The following is a 20,444-nucleotide window of genomic DNA, read 5'->3' on the forward strand; positions in this document are numbered from 1 at the left end:
CGATGGTGGTGTAAGTTCTTCCTCGCTGTTTTAAGTAACTTTCAGCCTTTTTTTCTATTTTATTATTAACTGCTATGCATTCATACACGTGATAATATTTTAAGCGGTGGCGTTACTGCCTGAATATGTTAACTAGTTTCAAATGCCAGCACACTTGGAAAAAACTGTTACGACTATCGAATTTATTCTGCGAATTATGTATAGTAAGCAAAACCAGCTATAACCTAAAGCATACGTACAGGTCTGCTGGCACCAATTATGATAGCAAAACCTATATCTATGAGGTAAGCAAATATATATCAACTTGGAAGTCTTTTACCGAGTAAAGAATATCCTATTTGCGTAACATGAGTTAAAAAGTTAAGTTAAGTACAGTTTGACCACTGCTGACTAGAAATTGACTATATTTTTATTTCCACCAGTCTATATCCAATATACTATTTTTAATTGAATAATAGCGTCCACGTTCCTGCTTCATGATATTCACCGGCCAAATAACTCCCTCTCAACCAAAACGCCGCCAGAGCTAAAACACATAATATATGGCAGCTTCGTTCACGTAGCATATAACATTTTCAACATGTGCCTTGTGTTGTAGTTTTCTCGCCGTCAACACGGTTATACATAGCACAATGTAAAGTTAATCAGCTAAACTGACATGTAACCTTTAAAAATGCTTTCACCTTTAAAGACTGGTTTTACGTGATGTTAACAATTCTGGAAAAGACGGGAACGTAAAAGGTATTGCAAATTCAAATTTGGTAATGTATAAATCAAGTAGCAAATTTGAATCATTTGCAAAAGATGGTGTAATCATCTTAAAACCATTCGCAACCTCTTTCAAAGACTGCAAAACCATTATTATGACATTAAACATACGGAGGTAATAAATGCACAGCTCTAGTTAAATTCAAACAATTAAACCAACAACTAATGTTGTATAACAGCAACTTACCCCTCAGTTTGGTAACGTTATATCGGTATATCGGTATACTTGTTTACAAATTAAACTATGCGTAACATAATTCCTCATGACTAAATGAAAATGAAAGTAAGATGTCGTTAATAACTTAAATCCGTAACGGAGCAGCAGCAGCACGAACTATGTCTGATAGATACCGTAGACTTATATCAATACATACAGATATGTAGCTTGTGCTACAATGCATTGAAGACCAGAAGTTTAGACGTTGACAATATCTGTTATATATATATATAATGTCGAAGCATAGTTTGAGTTTAACGATGAAAGGTAATGATTATTTTTTAAGGAAACGTCTTTCTCTTGTTTTAGTCAACTTGCTGCTCGATATTATTATTTGTTTTGTTTTTGTTTTTTTCTTTCTAGTATCGGTGGTGCTTCGGCTGCTCTCAGTAACGGTCACTTGCATGGGTGGCAATTCCAATGCTGACGGACACGCGACTACAACAGTGACAGTTAAGCCGAACGAAAACGTTTGCTTGAAATGCCCAATAAGACTCATTCCTGGTACGAGAGGGATTTATTGGGAGCACGGAGGGAGGGTGTTATTTAGAGACTACGCACGGCTTACAGTCGATTTGCACCTTCATGTGTATAATAATACCTGCAGTAAATCATATGAAACACTGGAGTTGGTAAACGCTTCGAAATCCGTTAATTATGCAGAATTTACGTGTTGGAATAGAAGTGTTCTGGCTGCAACATTTGAAATAGACGTAAAAGGTAGGTAAATATGCTGATATACCTTGATTATTGAGACCATCGTTACGCGTTACTGTCAAACTAGAGCTGCACTAATAATATGATATTGCTGTTCTAAGAAGGATTCATAGGTCATGAGTTTGGAATGACCCTGTTTCTAAATCACAAATGCAGATTAAATATATAAGGCAACATTAAACTGTAGTTGATATTATTTCAAGTTAGTATCGTCGTGCCTTGTGTTCTTTATTAACTGTGTACGCAACATTTGGTATTACGATCTATATTATCAATAACAATTACTGAAAGTACTAAATCATTATTATTAATAGTATCAATGATAAATATATTTAAATACATCTAGTAGTTCTTGCCCTATCAATCCCACCATACGCGTCGTGAATTATATGCTTATTTGTTTAAGAACAATCTGAAAGTTGAATGTTGTTATGTAAATTTAACAACTTCCGATTAGCAATACGCATATTTTTTAATGTTAAATATTTTTCATTCTTGAACAAGGAATACCATCCGTGAAGATCTTGAATGATAACCGGATGATTTCTAAATTATTAAACGTTCAACCAGGATCAAATGAAACTTTGCAATGTGATGTCAATGCAGCTATCGCACCTTTCAATGTTACATGGGCTATCAATGGCACGGTCAACAGAACTAATACGGAAGAGGATGATACTCATTTGACATCAAATTTAAGTCTTCACCTGATCGACAGTCCACTGTTAATTACATGTCAGGTGTCAGGACAATGGATTAGGAAAGTGTTTGCAAACATATCGATTATTCCCGATAATGTGGACAAACATACAACAGGTATTTCTCTTTTTTTTTAATTTGGTATTAATTCTGTGTTATAATTAGTATTAACGTAATGATACACACCTGCAACGCTTTTTTAAGGAGAATTTTAGAAAAATTATGATATCAATGGTTACTAAATTAGTTTAAGTTTTGAAGAAAAAGGAAACAATCTTGTAAAATGGATTTTTATCGAATAAGATTTAAGTAAGCGTAAAGCATCGAAAGAAAAATATGTTCAAGAGTTTCGCCATAAACCTGTTATAGAATCGAAAAGTATAGGCGTTGATCAATATTTAGGTTACAGGTTCGTAGGAATAGATGCAATTACTTGAACAGGAGATGGTGCATACCTGTGTCAAATTTGCTGAAAGTTTAGATTTTCTGCTAGTACATGCACTCAATTAAGGTACACAGGAAAATTTGAGAAACGTATATTTCTTGTGTTGCAGTTACAAAATCTATGTAGGCATTTAAAGAACTATAATTTATGCGTGAAGTGTCAACAACACATATATCAATAAATTCTTAAAGTCAAACAATTTTCTTGCAATCCAACCAACTATTGTTTGGAAGGTTGTTGTATTTACAACAACAAGCATTTAAAGAAAAAACGTGCCTTACGTTAATTACACCAGTTCCACTTTATCTAATTGTCCCTATGTTTGTTTTGAGATTACAGTTGTGCATACGTTTGAAATGTATCTAACAAAGCACCTTTACTCTATTGCAGACGAAAAGGATAATGCTTTCTTTGCATTGTACATTACAGTACTCGTCCTTTTCCTAGCGTCTATTTTTACAAGTGTCGGTCTTTATCGCAGAATGCAAAGTAAGTGCCTCAAGAACGATTATGAGCAAGATAATCGTAGACATAGTTAACTATTCTTTTTATATAAAAAAATTGGAAGTACCTTGTTTTTATCTCACTTGATAGATATTTATTGAACATGAACACACAGGAATGGAAAAATGCAACGAGTCAGCACCAGCGACGACTGTTTAAGAACCTACCATCAGAAAATGCTCTTTTTTTGCATTTTTAGAAAGTGTCAGGAAATAAATCGATGGTTTCATACTGAAATAGCCATGATTAGTATAGTTACCTTTCCATCTGTCATGTATTGCAAACTCTATATAGTCCTGCAGTTGAATAATGTGTGAACGATTCCTCGTCCAAGGGTTGTTTCATCTAACACTGTTCCTAACGCAATAAGTCCTGTATCTTATTCAAGTAACTGAAGCCTAAAATTAATTTATCGGCATAAGCTATATTAACCTAAGAATGACCACCGCAGGCAAAACCTCTTCCTTTCAAATATATTAACGTGTGAAGCAAATACTAAACAACTTTTCTCTTCCTAACAGGGCACATCAGGAACTCCATTAACATTAAGTAACTAATTTAGTATAACGCAAATTGAGTCCTCATTTTTGTTTTAATCGACAATGTAACTATAGGAGTTACTTCTTTTCTCCCTTCTTTTCTTTTCGAAATCCACAAGGACTCCATTCTATAGTAAACCAAGATAATAATGTTTAAGTTATATAATTGAAACTATGGGATTGCCCTTGGAATGAATCAATTGAGTTCGAGTGTCTCATTGGTTCATACTCTGTAGTAATCTGTAGACTCCGTTTAATGATGACTTGTATTGATTCCGTGCTAGTACTTGTATTCAAGTATAGCTGCCTTGACTCGTACTTGTCCTGATGGATTTTATCCAGAAATCGTATGCACATTGGAATATAACATATAGATACTAGTTCTGAAATAAACACTCGTCGTACTCGTCTTTAGAGCCTTCTCTTACTACACTTGTGAAAGTGAACTTGGTACATTATTACCTCATAAGTACCAGTCAATCGAAAAGTGAACAAAATACCAGAGAGAAAAACTGGAACTTCCGATTACCTTAGATGCTCTTAGTCGAGATCCAAAACAACACAGCTTAGGGCTCGATGTTTCTCGTATTAAATAGAGTTATTGTTACTACTGGCTATACATTATAAGTAAAATAATCATGGTGTTGTTGTCCTAACATCATGCTATCAGCAACACTGTGTTCCTTATGCACACTTCAAATAAGTCACAATTTGATTCCGTGTTTACACCTGATTTTAATCTAAGAAGGCCTCCATCAAAACAAACCAACTCTGTAAATGCTGACACCGCTCAGGGTATGACCGACATTCCTGTGTATGATGACGTTAGCGATCATGACGAAAATCCAAACAAAGATTCACCAACAGACAACGGTAGTGGTATTATTAACACTATATGAAGTATTAACTTACCTATTGTAAAAACTCTTGATGAATGAATTAATGTGTTTTATTACTCACATCATTACCAGTAACCTTCAAGCCACAATGACATCATACATATACGGTTGTATTTCTTGCTCCATCAAATGACATGTTTAAAAATTGTGTTAAAATTATTGTTTAGCAAAATGACGTCGGGTCTCGTTCATTGATGATATGTTTCTTACAAGATACAAAAAAAACAATTGATATTGTTTTAAAGTTTATGCAACAAGAGATTAACACCAAACAATTTAGTATGCACCTACAGTCGGCTTCGCTATTGAATTAATCACTCACTCCAAGCATGTCTATTTTAATATACTTAACAAGTATAATAAAATACATGTTTACCTTTCTTTTTAGTGAACGCGCAAGATGGATACCAAACTACACTATCAATTTGCTTGAAAACTAGTAGAATGTTTGAATACTGGAGTGCTACGTACACCAAAGGGGAAAGCAAAGATGTAAAATGTTTTGGAAACATTGTCAGGTAAGATAACATTCCTTCAGTTTCGACTCATCTAAAGTTGAGCTGTATCGACACAGGAAAAAAAAAAGGTATACCAATGTTCTGCACAACAAAAACATCATCGCCTCATTAAATATACCTGTGACCCTAAAGTAAAGATAATATTCCAGTGCCTAACTTGCTCCTAAGCTAGCAACCAGCCATCGAATAAATGTTCTAATGATTTCACTTTCTGAAGGATCAGCTACAATGAACGATGCGAGATCATTCCAGGAGCTTGCAATTGCATTGAACTCTCTCCAGCCATATTCCAGTATTGTTAAGTTACTTTGCATCTCTGTCGACGAACGTAAGTGTCTCTCAAACTCATTCTCTATTCACCTACCAAAAGGTTTTTCATTGTTTCATGTAGATGGGGGAGGGGGGGGGGAGGGTAAGCGTATTTTGTTAAGGCCATTAAAAGATCTATGTGAAGTATGTGTGTGTAACCAGAGCATAACCTGGTTAATGTTTTGTATAGTTATCATTTTCTCTCACTTTCCTACTTTTGTTTTTATTCATTTGATCACTTTCTTTCATTTTCTTACTTTTGTTTCTATTCATTTGACAATGAATAACATTTACTTGATAGATTTAGGAGTTCCCTTAATTTTCACTTTTATTGCTAACTACTACATGGCAACAATTAGTGGTCGGGTGGCCCTTTTCGACCTGTGTTTTTCTTAAACTAAGTAATTGTTTTGTGTGGTCCCATTTTCTAGGAATATATGAATGGCTCCAAGAGTCTATCCCTTTTCAGAACTGTGGGTAAAATAGACAGTTTTATAACCTTTTTTGGTTAGATAGGAATGTTTTGGTGATAGATGATTATTTTAAATGTACCTAAAAACACCATAAGTGAAGTAGTGTGTCTGGTAAATTATGTATTAAGTATTAATTGACAGCTGGTTGGTCACTGGACTTCAGATACCAGGAAGTGGAGGGCAAGCTGGTCTAGAGTAAGAGGGGAAAGTTGAGACAAAGGCTAAATCATGAATATCCAATGAACCAACCTTTGTGTTTGATTGGTTTAAGGTGGTCATGTGTGAGTTGCCTTGTACTATTATTATGGGATGTATTCTTACTATTATGGGATGTATTCTTATTATCATGGGATGTATTCTTATTATTATGGGATGGAAATGAATAGGGTATGATGGTAGGGGGAAATTTAAGAAAAGAAACTGTCACCGAGTTAGTAATAGTTAGAGGAGAAGAGGGGAAGGATTAAGTTTGAAATGTTTGGGCCTAGATCATAATTATTTTCGTAGACTATAAATCCCCATTTTAATTCTACGTCCTTCTTTGGATCGGGAAGTGAACCCCTGCGATGACGCAACCCGAGTGATGAACAGCCCCTTCTAGAGACCCAAACTGAGAGGCACCAAGAGGTTATTTCCCCGAGTCGCGAGCTATCCAGAGAACCACTCTACTCCAGAAACGTCCCTAACTAAGTGAACCGCCCTAGAATTTTCCCAAGTAGACAATTTTGTTTGCAAATTGTATTCAGTCGACCCGCACCGCGATTGTGTTATTATTTCGTTGGGACTGATAAGTATTCTTTTTCCATTAAGTTCAGTGGAGTCGTTATAACAAGTGAGAGCTCCGAGGTATGTAAGTAACACCCATTTATATAATTTCACTTTAAGTTTAAGTAACCCCATTGATATTAATACAACGTCCATGTGCATAGTAAACACACCACTTTATCTTTATTGTTAGTCTTTGTGAGAGCATTCCGCATTATTAAGTTGTCCCCACGATCTCAGAGTAAACCGGCCCTACCCTCATGAGAAGTTGCCACTTGTAATCTTCCCAAACCTAAAAATGTATTTACGCCTGGTCGGCTACATGTGCCTTAAATGAATAACTTAGTTGGCAACTCATAAAACTCGGATAAAGGGACAAAATACATTCTTGATAAAGAAATGCATTAAACGAAAGGGAAGAAAGTCAACCGACGCCTGACCCCACCCCACCCCCCCCCCCCCCACACACACACACATGAGCACCAACCAATTGTTTGATTTCTTTGTTGATATTTTGCAGTACCTTATTCAATCTTTTACGAGCAGTTGGATGGTGGATCTTTAAGGGATTTCATGATGACACATTACCAAGGTGCAAGGGAGCCACATGCAGCGTCAGCGGGCACTGGTAATCAAGACTTCTTACAAGGAAATATGAAAACGGAGCTGCAAGAACTGATATATTTTGCATCAAATATAAATAAAGGATTGTGTTTTCTTTCGGAGCAAAAGGTACACCAACTGAACATTTTCCGTCTTTGTGTATTGTTAACAAGTGCTGAACGTTTCAGGTACCATCATCTTATAAGTACTTAAACGTATGCACTCCACTCCACGTACTATATTGGATCATTTGAGTGTCTACGTTTCTTAGTCTTTCACTTTTGCAGTCAATGTATTACTGCTTGAAGTGCACATCTTATGATATGTAATACTAAAAGGGTAAATATTATGTTATACTAACATATCAACACATAAATTGACGTGGTATAACCTCAATTGTCCCGTGCTTTGGTATAGGGAAGTTTTAGCAAATGTTCACAACACTTTATGAAAGCTTTATTTGATCATCTTAAGTACTTAAACGTGTAGACATCCACTCCATGCACTTACGTATATTGGACCATTTGAGTGTCTACGTGTTCTTAAAGTTTCACTTTTCTTGTCAAATTATTACTTCTTGAAGTGCACATCTGTTTCAATGCGATACGAACTTCACACAATTCCTCTGTATCAAATATCGTTAAAATTTTCTTTATATTGACGTATATGTAATTAATGTCCTTAGCTGTAACTAAGACACAATTAGGTCCTCTAATGATACCTTAGTTGATGATCATTCTTTTGCTATTCAGTTGCCTAACTAAATATTTTTCTTTATCGCTTTTCATCCTGCCTAAGTTCTGTCACCCAGCCTTGTGACTAAAGAAAGTTCTTCTCTCTAGTATTGGACAGTGCAAGCTCTATGATATCTGTCCTTTGACCGCAGCTATGAGAAAGGTTGAAGAACTCATGAAAAATGTAACCTAATTCTTAACATGTATGAGGGGCATATGACGAAATGTTGGGAGTTTAGTAGCTGCACCGAGTTCGATGAAATGTAGTAGCTTTCATGTTGTACTAAAGATATGATGTAAACATATGCGAAGTCAGAGAAATGGCCACTGTAAGTGCAAACGATTCCGTCGTTAATTTTTTTTCAATAAATGATCTCGTCAACCTAAATAACTAATTTTGGCATTTCTAGCAAATCCATGATCCTGTGAGTACCTTCTATTTTAACTGCTTAAGATATATAACTTTGCAGTTTTCCACTTCAACAGGAACGTCCACCCATTGCATGGATGCCTCCCGAGACAATTTTCATGCAGGAATATTATCAAGCTAGCGATGTATGGGGATATGCAGTACTATTATGGGAGTTATTTTCTTTTGGTAAGAACAATAGTCTACGTATTACTGTTTCTGATATAGCAATAAATGGGGTGGTTCGGATAATCGATTCCTAAGCATTCTCTCCGTTGTTCCGTTGTTCATATGTAAAAAAAATGTTTGTTTTCAATTTCGTATGTAAGTTATCTGAAATCATTGCTTGTTAATATTAACTTGTGTTGGGGAGGCCTGCAAGATAAGTTAGATAACCATTACTGTTATGTTAGGCTTTACAGTATTTACAATTCTTATAAGAGCAGGTAATGCGATAACCACTACCTTGTTGACAGATACACGCACTCGTATTAGGACAAAGGTCGATGGCAACTGATAACATTAAAAGTATATATTCTCATGTAGAAGATCACATGTGTTAAAGCATAAAACCTACTTTATATTGTCATTCTCAGAATTGAAAGTGAGAAAGAGAAATGGAAACCAATTAATATATATAATGTCTAACTTGATTTGTTTATCTTTAGGTGAAATCCCACTTGCAAGAGTTAGTGACTCTGAGATCGAAAAGCAAATCAGAGGAGGATTCGTCTTACAACCTCTTTGTTGTCCTGGAGCTGTGTAAGACATCTACAATTTTAAATTTGAACATTTTCTAAAGTTAATAACGTGTAAAGAAATGTGTCTTTGTCTTCTTTGCACCACCTCTCCCTGCCATTAGTGGAACAAATTGAAACTTCTTGCAATCTTGTACGATCCTCTGACAAGTTATCCATGTCAGATCTGTAAGTTGAGTTAAAACTAAAAAACAAACAGTAAAACGGAAAGGGTATTTTATCTGGATATGATTCACACCGATATTTATGAGAAGCAGTAAGGTTCCCCTCCCTTCCACGTTTCCAACGCCCTCCCCTCTCCTAATTCCCCTCCCCAAAATCACTCCATATCATGATATAATAAATGAATTCACTGCAGAGTCAGCGACCCAAAAATCTATAAAGTATAAAATTTAAAAAAAAAACACGCACGATGTAAGTATATGATGATGATGATTTCTTGACCTTGGGTTACAGACAGTTAGGGCCTTTAAGACTACTAGTCATTAATATTCACGTTCCTGCATAAAACACAACTTTTATAAAATGATGTGAACTGCCACAAGACAGCTTTCGGGTAAGCACTTGCGAGACCAGCAAATTTTTTCCTCTTTTGAAATTTAATACTAATAATTCTCGACGTATGTTATATTCGAGCGTACAACTCATTGGGAGCAAATTCGAAACCTTTTCATCAACACAATAAAGAAACTGATGTTCATGAATTTCGAAATTTTATTCCACATTTTCTTCACAGGTATGGTATAATGCTCTCTTCTTGGAGCAACAGAAAAAGGGAGCGACCTTATTTTAGTACGATAGCAACTAAACTAAAAAATATGGTGAAAAAATTAGAACAGGTAAGAACTGTAGGTTATATTGATACAGCCCTTTATATAGGCATAATTAGTTAACAGGTTTTATATATGAACTACTCTGAAGGCTTTTGGCAAGTGTAGTAAGAAATTTAATGTACCGGGAACACTAGATGTACCAGTGATAGTTCCAGAAGCAATGTAGAGATCCGTATTGCTTCCTTTGGCTCACCAATGACTATTAATAAGGAAGAAGGTTACAATAAGCAACATGTAATACAACTGTGCTATGGAATCAAGTGGCTTACAATACACATTTAACAGGAAAGAACGTCAACCAGAGATGACGTTCATTTTGAATGATTTGTGGGGTCAGGTTAACATTTTCCCTGGCCCTTTGTCAATTTGGCTCTGGTTATCGAAGCCTCTGACGACGACAGGAGGATATACATTGTTGGAAATTGTGTCTTGTTTTGAAGTAGTAACGTTTGCACATATGCTATATAACATCGTACCTTAAAACTACATGCACTTTGGTTGTTTCCATATACAGACGGAACAATCACCGCTACCCGCTGAAACGAACCAATACACAACCGAATCTAACCCAGTGACCGATGTAGAGGAATCTACCCATTCGACGTCATACTTCGTCCTCGAGTCAAAGTTCCAAACAAATGAATATGTCTAGTTTACTAAATCAGATATGATCATAGTACTAATTAAAATGTGACAGTTTGCTACTTCAGAACGCTGCAGCAAGTAATCGTTCCATAAACTTGACACACTAAGCGCATCACGTTCAAGGCCTGCCAAATAAGAAATAGAAGTTTTCAAATGGCATGTCCTACAATACCACATGATACCTGAGGTCTTGTCTTGGCGCTTGCAAATTGACATATCATGAAGGTTTCTATTTTGAACTAGAAGAGGAGCAAGTTTAGGATACTGAACCTCAACCTTTCCGTCTGCTTACCCGCAGTAACATCAACATTTATAACTAAAGAACTTCTAAAATGGTTTAGCCAATAGACTAGCGTCTTCAGACCTTATTTTCACACCAACTGTAGGCCTACTGTGATTTATGCTCTTTCACATTAATGCAGAAAAGCAATAATGATTACTGATAATATGCCAAAACAAGCATTAATAAGTCATTATAGATACCTTTTTTTAGATACATTAGGTCATTTTGACTCCTTTGTTTTAGAGCTGATGTACATTAATCACGTGGTATGGTACCAATATAAGAGTAGGTCCATGTAGTGACACAATATGCCTACTCGTTTTAACACTTACGGTGGTGATTACAATGATAACTGCATATATCACATTTCACGCAAGGATGATTAATATGCTACGTGTTAAACCCCAAGTATATTGAAATGAAACTATAAATCCTAATTTGTATTAAGTAAATATTTTACTTGGATAACCTGTTCAAAGTACACTAAAGATATACTAACAATGAGATTAACGATGTATGTGTGCTTGTATAACAGCAATTGTGTCGATAGCGTCTACATACTGCTACACCCCATTTTAATCCATGTATGATTATATGATCAATGTGAGAGCTAGCAGGGAGACTTTTTCATTTCTTACCTATAGAAAACTATAGGGAAGGAGGGGAATATTGGGGAACTGGCCTAGTTCCAGGTGTCGGGGTTAGCATGAAGAGTCCGAAGGGGGACAAGGTGAAACAAGTGGCACCTGTGCTTTCGACGCCTTTGGTCATTTTGGACCTTTGAGACACACGCACCAGTCATATGACTCCGTCCTTCTCCCCATTTTACCACAAAGGCCTACATATACCTAGTTGCTTTCTCGTATGCCCGGCTCTCCCTTGTAATCACACCACAACCATTACACAAGTAACATATATCTTTGTATAGCATAGACATATTAACCCAAAAACTATGATGCTAAATAATCCAGGTTTATCGAGTGATGAACCTGGATTGTCGCCGATAAAACCTTGACTTTCATTTAATAATCCAGCTGCATATCAAATTAATTTAATAAAACTGCATTTATCAACTGAAAATCTCGAATTTTTGGTTAATGTTCACATAAGTTCATTCGATAATCCAGGTTTATCAGTCAAAAATCCTGGTTTATCGGCGACAGTCCAGGATTCTCGATCGATTATTGGGCATTTGGCTTGCCACATGTCCAAATAATCTTTCAATCACACTCCCTCCCTGTCCGTCTAACGGCAATGGCCTAGATATATCACTCACCAGCCTGCTTTAGTAGTCTATATTCCATTACGGTTAATACACATATATGATCGCACTTGATAATATAATGATTATGTTCCCGTTCCCAGTTTGCGAGTAGTTTTGTAATGTAGAAAGGCAGAAGCCTGCTAAATGAAACATGACAACATATATAATGGAGAAGCACATACAGGGTTTATATTAATTGATATCATCATCTGTTTTACCCATTAAAACATAACTTACCCTTTAGAAAATGGCTACTGTGAATTCACTTGTATTTCAGCATCTCGTGTAATATTTTAACTTATCCAAAATGGCGACGATGGCGTCTTGTGACATTGTTGCACAATAGGGGAGTCCCGGATGCGGTCGCCCTTCTTTTATCGGTAAAACAGGATCAAATTTAAGTTTGAATGTATATAACTTGACTTATCGTGTCGGTCAAGTGCAACATGTTTCGCTGAAATAAAGAATCTGGTACCTATTTAAAGACACTGCAGTCTGCATTTTGGTTAGTTATCTTTTAGGAGAATATGTAAATTCTACAATGCATAACGAATACGTGGTTCGTTTTCTTTTCTTTTCTATAACATTTTAGACAAATGTCCATATTTTATATCTTATGTAACGTAGGCTACGATATTGATTTTATTGTTACTTTTACAAGGAATACTTTACTTATCGCTTTTTTTACTTTCACTTCAAGTATACCCGAATCCTTTTCTTTTCATTTATTGTCTACTGTTATATAAATAGTTTATTAATCCCACGTTTAGACGTAACATTTTGGACATTCAAATGTTTCATTGATGTGGTAGGTATAATTCGTTCTGAGGTCAAAAAAATAAACCACAACAACTTCGTATAGAAACATATCCTGTCAGAATAGAAAGTTGTACGGCTGGGTGTCACTGGTGTGGCAAGTATGGTGACTGGGAAATGATGAGAATTATGATATATCACCAAAGGTTCAAAGTGAATTCATTGAGCAGATCTTTTGCGGTACGCTTAATAAAAACATTACAATATGGATTATTAAACTGATTTGGAAAGTTTTAAGGAATAAATATTTTTAATAATTTGAAAACGTTCTGGTTCGCATTCTCAAGTGTTGAAGAAAATGTGACTGAGTTTCTAGAAAAAGAAATTTAATGATTACCTTAACTTCATCAATATTTGGATTACATTTGGTTGAAAATGCAGCAAAGTGGTAATCGAACATTCAAAGTTGTGTGAATATAATACGTAAATTGTGGCACTAGGGCCTGGGGTTTGTGGCTCTCCCCTTCCCCTGATCTTGTAAAAAACTCACCACTGCATACATTAAAAGTGTGCCCCTCGTTGTTAGTGAAAGGGATTTTTTTTATGAGTCTTAATTATTATATCTTTATATGCAAATCTAGTTTTTCCATATTTTAGCACCATTTCGTACAATAAATACAAATATCACATTTACTTCTACGGAGTTAATATTTTCGTATGTTCTTGTTCATAAAGCAAAAATATGATCACGCATTAATCCGCGAATGCTTCAATACGCCTACATAACAGATATTCAGAATAAAGAACCCTTTAAGGGTTCCACAGCTTTTCCCATATAACTGCCATCAACAATACCCAAGACTTCCAACAGAGCCAGTACACCGGATCTGTCAACCTCCCGAAATGGCAGCTGTCGGTCTCCACTATCAGTCACCCCCCCCCACCCCCACACACACATACTCTACGTACCGAATAGAGATATGGAATTAGAAACGACAAAGAAACATATATTTTTCTATTCTTTTCAATAACATTAACATGTAATGACAGAATATACATCCATACATATAAAGGAATGTTAATTACACACATAACTTTAATCAACTAAAGCAAAATTTCCTTTCCCTCCAAATTAGCACTTTCCCAGTATCCACAGTCATCTATTCAAATGATACAAACACTGGCGTAGCTAGGTTGTTGTGAATGCCTAGGACCAGGGTGGTGGGGGGGGGCGGTGATACCAAACACCGGAAAGAAATAACCGCTCATATGTTGCACCTCAAACGGGTTCCACGTTCTCTTCAGCGCCACATCCTGGAGTCTAGTGGTATCAGAAATCAAACACCCAAGCCCCGACAATGGTTGGGCTTGGGTGAATGTGGACTTTTCTTTGAGCCCTATTTTTATTGCTGCTATGGGATATCATTGCTCTTTGCTACGCCATTAGATACAGATCTGCCTACCACTTACAAAGAGAGAAATAAGTCATTCAAATTGTGATGGATTTGTTGTTAGGACAGGAAACAGGATTAAAACACAACCAGTCTAAAATAGAAATTCAGAGAGAAGTACTATCACCTGAGACATAGTACTTAAACCCTAGTGTAAGATATGTTATACAAAGTGAATAATATCCACTTTGTATTTAAATTGAAGATAGTGGATGCGTCTAACCACTAAGCAGACGTGTAGTAGAGTACAACAGCAGAGTACAACGTACAATTAGAGTCCTCCTTTGCATGAGTACGAGCACAAGGCTCCAATGCAAGTAGGGGACCTTTAGGCGTGCACCAATATTTAAACTGGATATCACAATACCCCTAGTGCAAGTACAAACCCATTACGGTGATTATGAGTACAATACAAGTAGGACACAATTCAAATTTCAATGATGTAACAAAGTATCGATGAAACGTTTACACTGCTTAAGTGTAGAATGAATACGACATTACATAGTGAGAGGTATGAACAGACATGAATATACTTTACCATAGATGATGTAGAACTGACCAACATCAGTCAGTAATTCAAAATGCCCGGTAATGTATTCGTACATCGAGCACGGTATCTTTTGCTGTACCTATCACGAATACATTTTTTTAAATGTATAGTAATAGTAGAAGGGATAGGGCAGATACTATACTATAAACAGATAATATACTATGAACAGACAGGACAGGGTAGTTACTATACTATATCATGGACAGAACAATGAAGTATTCATAGCAAAAAACAGAAATATCATGTATTGTATTGGCAGACTGACCAGAGAAACGATATGAAATGTACATGGAAAAGCAGTAGACTATCAATAGTAATCACAGACAGGTCTTTCAGTACAACAATCAAGACACAGATATCTACCTTGATAATACTGTCAACACTTCCAACATAACTGTTGTTGTGGTGTGTATCTTGGTTACGTTTTCCTTATCATGGTCGTATACTGTGTGGTCTCTAGGTGTAAGGTACGTGTTACGCTGTTGCCATTGTGATGTGAAATTTGTGATTGCTAATGGTATGACTTTAATGAAATTGGTATCACTAGCAAATCATGTATTATTTAACAGGTTTTCCAACTTGCAGTATAGCTCTACAGGAGTATTTATTTACCATCACATGTGGTAGAAGTATTCACATTTGCTGTTAGGATGGGTGAAAATTGGATAAAAGTGAACTACAAGAGATTTACTCACACGAAATACTTAGGTCACAAGTGCTTGCCATAGAACGAAAAATGATACCAAGACTTTGCAGTCATCTTATATTCTATTACTAAGAACACATTTTTTATTACATAAACCATTCGCAAATATCTATTTTTACTCTCTTCATATTTCCACCACATCTGTTGTGTACTAAATAGAACAAATATGCAAATGGTGAACTACTGAATGAAACTTGTACTAAAATATATTGATACTTTATAATATTTTAATACAGTCTACAAAAAAATCAATCACAGTTTTAATACTCCACATAAATATTGCAAAATATAATTATCTTAAACTAGAGACAGAAAAAATCAGTCTTCAAGATTTCGGAAGCTTTGCTGCATATTTTCGTAAAGTTCACTTAAGGCAGCTTTGATTTTGGCTTCACCATCTTTCACAGGGTCCTGAAAATGAAAGAGAGGAAGGAACTTATATATTACACATTGTCAACCAACCTTTAATGATATATTAATATTTAAACAATGAAGTTTATAACTAAGGCGGCCACTGAAAGAGAAAGCAATCTAGATCTTAACAGTTGCTTTGCTGGCAATCAAAAAGTACTAAAATCTCAAACTGAGATTGAATTTGCTCAAAGTATGAGACTTTCCAAGCGAGGTTATGACAAAGTGATTGATGAACTTGGTCAAAGGTGATCCTAAATATGATTTTCGCTCATAATATTCTTCGCATTAGTATGAACTTAACATCCCATAGAGGAAACTTAAAACTATTTCCCTCGATTTTTACTGCAATATTGCATTAACAATTGATATGTTACAAAACATGCTTCATAATAAATACCTTATAAAATATATTATACATAATATATGATATATATAGTATAGAGTATGCATAATATATGCTATACAAAATACATTATATACTATATAATATAATATGTAGCGTACACTTTATAATAAATATATTACTATATACAGTATGTACTCAACATTATATCATATATAAATATACTACTTGCCTAACACTAAATATGCATCTACACTAAATAATGTGTTGTAAACACTGTATAATAAATACTCTACACACTACATTTTAACATATCTATAAACTATACTATACAATATACTATACTATACACTGTATGCTTTACTATGTAGTATCAAATGTTTAATGAATACAATACTATATAGTAAACATACATTATATACTTACTGTGAACAATATACCATACTTTATATACGGTTACTATTATATAATACTGTCACAAACTATAATAGCCAATTCTTTAAGCAGTAACAGTTTTATTAATACAAGGGGCCGATGGATTACATTTTTACAGGTCTTTAACAAGTTATGTCACATGATACAAACTGAAACTGAAATTATGAAAACTACAAGGCAACAAGCACAAAACAAAGCTTCAATAATGGGAAGGCTTATTGCACTTTTATGATAGTAAAACCTTATGCTCAGAGACTCACAAGTCACATACAGTATGAAAAGTACTCTTAAATTGTACTTAAAGCTCCAAGAGAGGACAAATTGAAAAGAATGTGCAGTTTTTACAGTAAGCTTTATACTACTAATGAGTTGACAAATATCTCACCATACCCTTCATACTACTGAGTTGATACATATCTTACCTTAAAACTTTATACTACTGAGTTGATACATTTCCTTCCTGTAAGTTCGTAGTTGACAACATATCTTACGTTTAACTCCATACTATTGAGTTGAATCATATCTTACCTTTGACTTATACTAAGTTGATACATATCTTACCTTAAACTTTACACAACTGAGTTGATTTATATCTTACCTTCAATTTTATACTACTGATTTGATTCATATCTTTCCTTCAATTTTATACTACGGAGTTGATACATATCTTAGCTTAAACTTCATATTACTGAGCTGATACATATCTTACCTTAAACTGCACTAAACTGAGTTGATTCATATATTACCTTCAATTTTATACTACTGAGTTGATAAATATTTTACATTCAATGCCATACCATTGAGTTGATACATATCTTACCTTTAACTTCATATTACTGACATATTTTACCTTCAATTTCATATTACTGATTTGATACATATCTGACGTTCACCGCCATACAGTTGATATATGTTTTATCTCTGACTTATACTACTGAGTTGATACATATCTTACCTTAAATTTCATACTACTGATACATGATGTCATTCATATTCTCCCTGATAATAGCCCAGGTAATCTTATTTTCACTTTGAGCTGTTGTTTCGACTGCATTCCTAGCCATATCGGTGAAGGCAATCATGTTCTGAAGCATACCGACTGTCTTGTAGAATGGACAATACCTGAAGCATCAAGGAACAAGGTAAGGAGAAAGTACTGAATAAACGATGTAAGTGAAAATAGGTTGAAATTACATTAAAGTACCTTCTCACCTTCTTTGGTAATTTTAGGACAAGAAAGTAACTTTAATATACATGAACAATGTACCAAGTAATATCAAATCCATTTCAAGCTAACTGTGGTTAAAAAAGTATTTTAACTGCAGACTGGGTCAAAGTAATGGCATTGGGGGACAATATTCAAGTCCATAGTGAAAAAAAGTTAAAGCTTAATATGATGTACAGGGTGTTGTAAAGATTGATGTGGACAAGCTCACTATTGGTTTTTGGGAGCCAGATCACTACTGCGTGTATCAGCGGAAAATAAGTAATCCAGTATCACACTTCCAAAATAATGCTGTACAAAAATGGTCAAATTATTATATAACTAATACAAAGAGGTGTAGCAGTTTTTGCACACAGGAACCTCGATATTCTAAAGAGAGTAATTTCAGAACCTTCAAAAGTGACACATAAATTTGAGCACTAAGTTACTCCCTAGGGAGATCTAAAAGTTACATGCCAAACAACCCATCAGATCCCCACCCCTCATCATTAGTAAGAGCATACTTGGTTTACATATATAGATGCTATGTCGATATTAATTGCATTAGTTTGTGAACATACCACTCAGCTATTATATTAGGTGAAAGTTATTTGTAATCTAAATGCCACTTAGCATGAATGCAGTTATAACATCACATGACATCAAGTAGCAATTGTCAAACACTTAAACAGACTATTCACCATTGACCTCTGAAGTTCAATAAATAAATTAAACCGATTTTGCAAGTACTTAATTAGTTGTTTGTTTTCTTTTCAATAAACAAATGAAACATATCGCAACTACTTAAGGTAATAAAACAGATGCTTATTTCAATAACTTTCCTAGTATATATTTTACAAATCAACTGAACTGTTAGTTAAAATATTTTTTTATACTGTCACCAGTGATTTTTTGTATAATCTAGTCAGGTTTGAAATCATGAGAAATTTAAAGTAGTAATTGAATCTACTTTCACTCATTTAGTTTCTTCTATTAAATGAAACATTTACCAAATTATTGAAATGTAAGAAAAGCACATATTTTATTCAAAAAGAGCCCCTGGAAAAATATAAAAACTGAAATACCTGGCATAGATGGATAAGGGTGTAGGGGGCTCTGGGTAGAGGTAGCTCCCTTGTGTCTTGTCAGCTGCACTCGGTAGCAGGGTGGTCAGGCATCACTGGTCCTCACCCATCTCCTAAATCTCTCACGTGTTGGCTCCTAGCGCCACACCCTGGTCCACCGTCTCAGCTGGCGGGCGAAACCACGTGAGGGGGTGGTGCCATCACGGCATCACTGGGCGTAAAACTTCCACGTTGCAGTTACCGGCCAGGGCGGAGCAGTCTCAAGATGGACTCAATCGGCCACGTGATCGTATCCAGGGCGAGCCCCAAGATGGGGGACTTCGGCTGTGGCTAATTCTGGAGAGGGATGGGCTCCGCCAGGATAAATTGCCCAAGACACGCTACATGATGACAACAACTATTTCCCAACCTATACCGGCTCGGTCGTCGCCCGGGTTACCAAGGACCGCGCCTGTCACCAGACATCAGGGTGAAGGTGTAAACTATGCTACTGATGTACCAACCAACAGGATCCGTGCCAGGAACAATACTATTATTGGCACATGGAATGTGAGAACATTGAGACCGACAGGTAAACTGGAAGAATTGTCTCACGAACTGGACAGATACCGCTGGAACATTCTTGGACTATGTGAGGTCCGCTGGAAGGAATCTGGAGAAATATCCACCCTTGAAGGTCACAAGCTGTACTTCAGCGGCAGAGATGACAAACATGAACAGGGTGTCGGGTTCCTAGTCCATAAAGATATCACAAACACGGTCATGGGATGTCGGCCGATTTCTAGCCGGCTCATCACTATACGTCTGAGGGCAGCGCCATTCAACATCACCATCATACAAGGCTATGCCCCAACTTCCAGCTATACGGATGAGGAGATCGAGGATTTCTACGATCACTTGCAGGAAGTAGTGGACCAAACACCAAGGAAAGACATTCTCATCGTGCAGGGTGATTGGAATGCCAAAGTGGGGGAGGATGCATGCAAAGACTGGAGGGGGATATGTGGTCGCTACTCCAACAAAGTCACAAACGAAAGGGGCTACCGACTGCTGGAATTTGCCAGCTATAATAACCTGAAACTGGTAAACACATTTGGGCCACATAAAGCATCGAGGAG

At 35.8% G+C, this 20,444-nt stretch overlaps 3 protein-coding genes and 1 long non-coding RNA gene across 8 annotated transcripts in view; 2 read left to right on the forward strand and 2 right to left on the reverse strand.

The window, feature by feature from the left end:
- LOC139976911 (uncharacterized) overlaps positions 1 to 10,689 on the reverse strand; it is a 29,988-nt gene extending 19,299 nt beyond the window's left edge. Inside the window, exons 1-2 of the long non-coding RNA XR_011796313.1 lie at positions 10,313 to 10,689; positions 9,249 to 9,541 (exon numbers count right to left, since the gene is read on the reverse strand). This is a non-coding gene — a long non-coding RNA (uncharacterized lncRNA). The remainder of the gene's footprint in view (positions 1 to 9,248; positions 9,542 to 10,312) is intronic.
- LOC139976899 (uncharacterized) overlaps positions 1 to 20,444 on the forward strand; it is a 134,645-nt gene that overhangs the window by 35,169 nt on the left and 79,032 nt on the right. The gene's annotated exons all lie outside the window — the stretch shown is intronic.
- LOC139976898 (uncharacterized) lies at positions 1,090 to 12,626 on the forward strand. 2 transcript variants are annotated; one of them, XM_071985782.1, is made up of 9 exons: positions 1,090 to 1,252; positions 1,349 to 1,705; positions 2,207 to 2,518; positions 3,237 to 3,335; positions 7,374 to 7,585; positions 8,677 to 8,788; positions 9,268 to 9,361; positions 10,094 to 10,196; positions 10,705 to 12,626. In XM_071985782.1, the coding sequence occupies exons 1-9, from the start codon at positions 1,219 to 1,221 to the stop codon at positions 10,840 to 10,842; spliced, it is 1,461 nt and encodes a 486-aa protein (XP_071841883.1). In that variant the 5' UTR covers positions 1,090 to 1,218; the 3' UTR covers positions 10,843 to 12,626. The 2 variants fall into 2 exon arrangements, with proteins under 2 accessions (XP_071841883.1, XP_071841884.1); XM_071985783.1 differs by lacking the exon at positions 10,094 to 10,196.
- Positions 14,170 to 20,444, reverse strand: part of LOC139976891 (uncharacterized) — a 40,401-nt gene continuing 34,126 nt past the window's right edge. Inside the window, exon 8 of the mRNA XM_071985769.1 lies at positions 14,170 to 16,256. Within this exon, the coding sequence (XP_071841870.1) occupies positions 16,237 to 16,256 (20 nt within the window). The 3' untranslated portion in view covers positions 14,170 to 16,236. The remainder of the gene's footprint in view (positions 16,257 to 20,444) is intronic.

The sequence above is a fragment of the Apostichopus japonicus genome, chromosome 12 (assembly GCF_037975245.1).
Source record: "Apostichopus japonicus isolate 1M-3 chromosome 12, ASM3797524v1, whole genome shotgun sequence".
NCBI lineage: Eukaryota > Metazoa > Echinodermata > Holothuroidea > Aspidochirotida > Stichopodidae > Apostichopus > Apostichopus japonicus.

Coding starts and splice junctions, on each gene's coding strand:
- LOC139976898 (XM_071985782.1), top strand. CDS start 1,219: ATGTCGAAGCATAGTTTGAGTTTAACGATGAAAG. Junction 1,706..2,206: donor ATTTGAAATAGACGTAAAAG/GTAGGTAAATAT, acceptor TTCTTGAACAAG/GAATACCATCCGTGAAGATC. Junction 7,586..8,676: donor GTTTTCTTTCGGAGCAAAAG/GTACACCAACTG, acceptor CCACTTCAACAG/GAACGTCCACCCATTGCATG.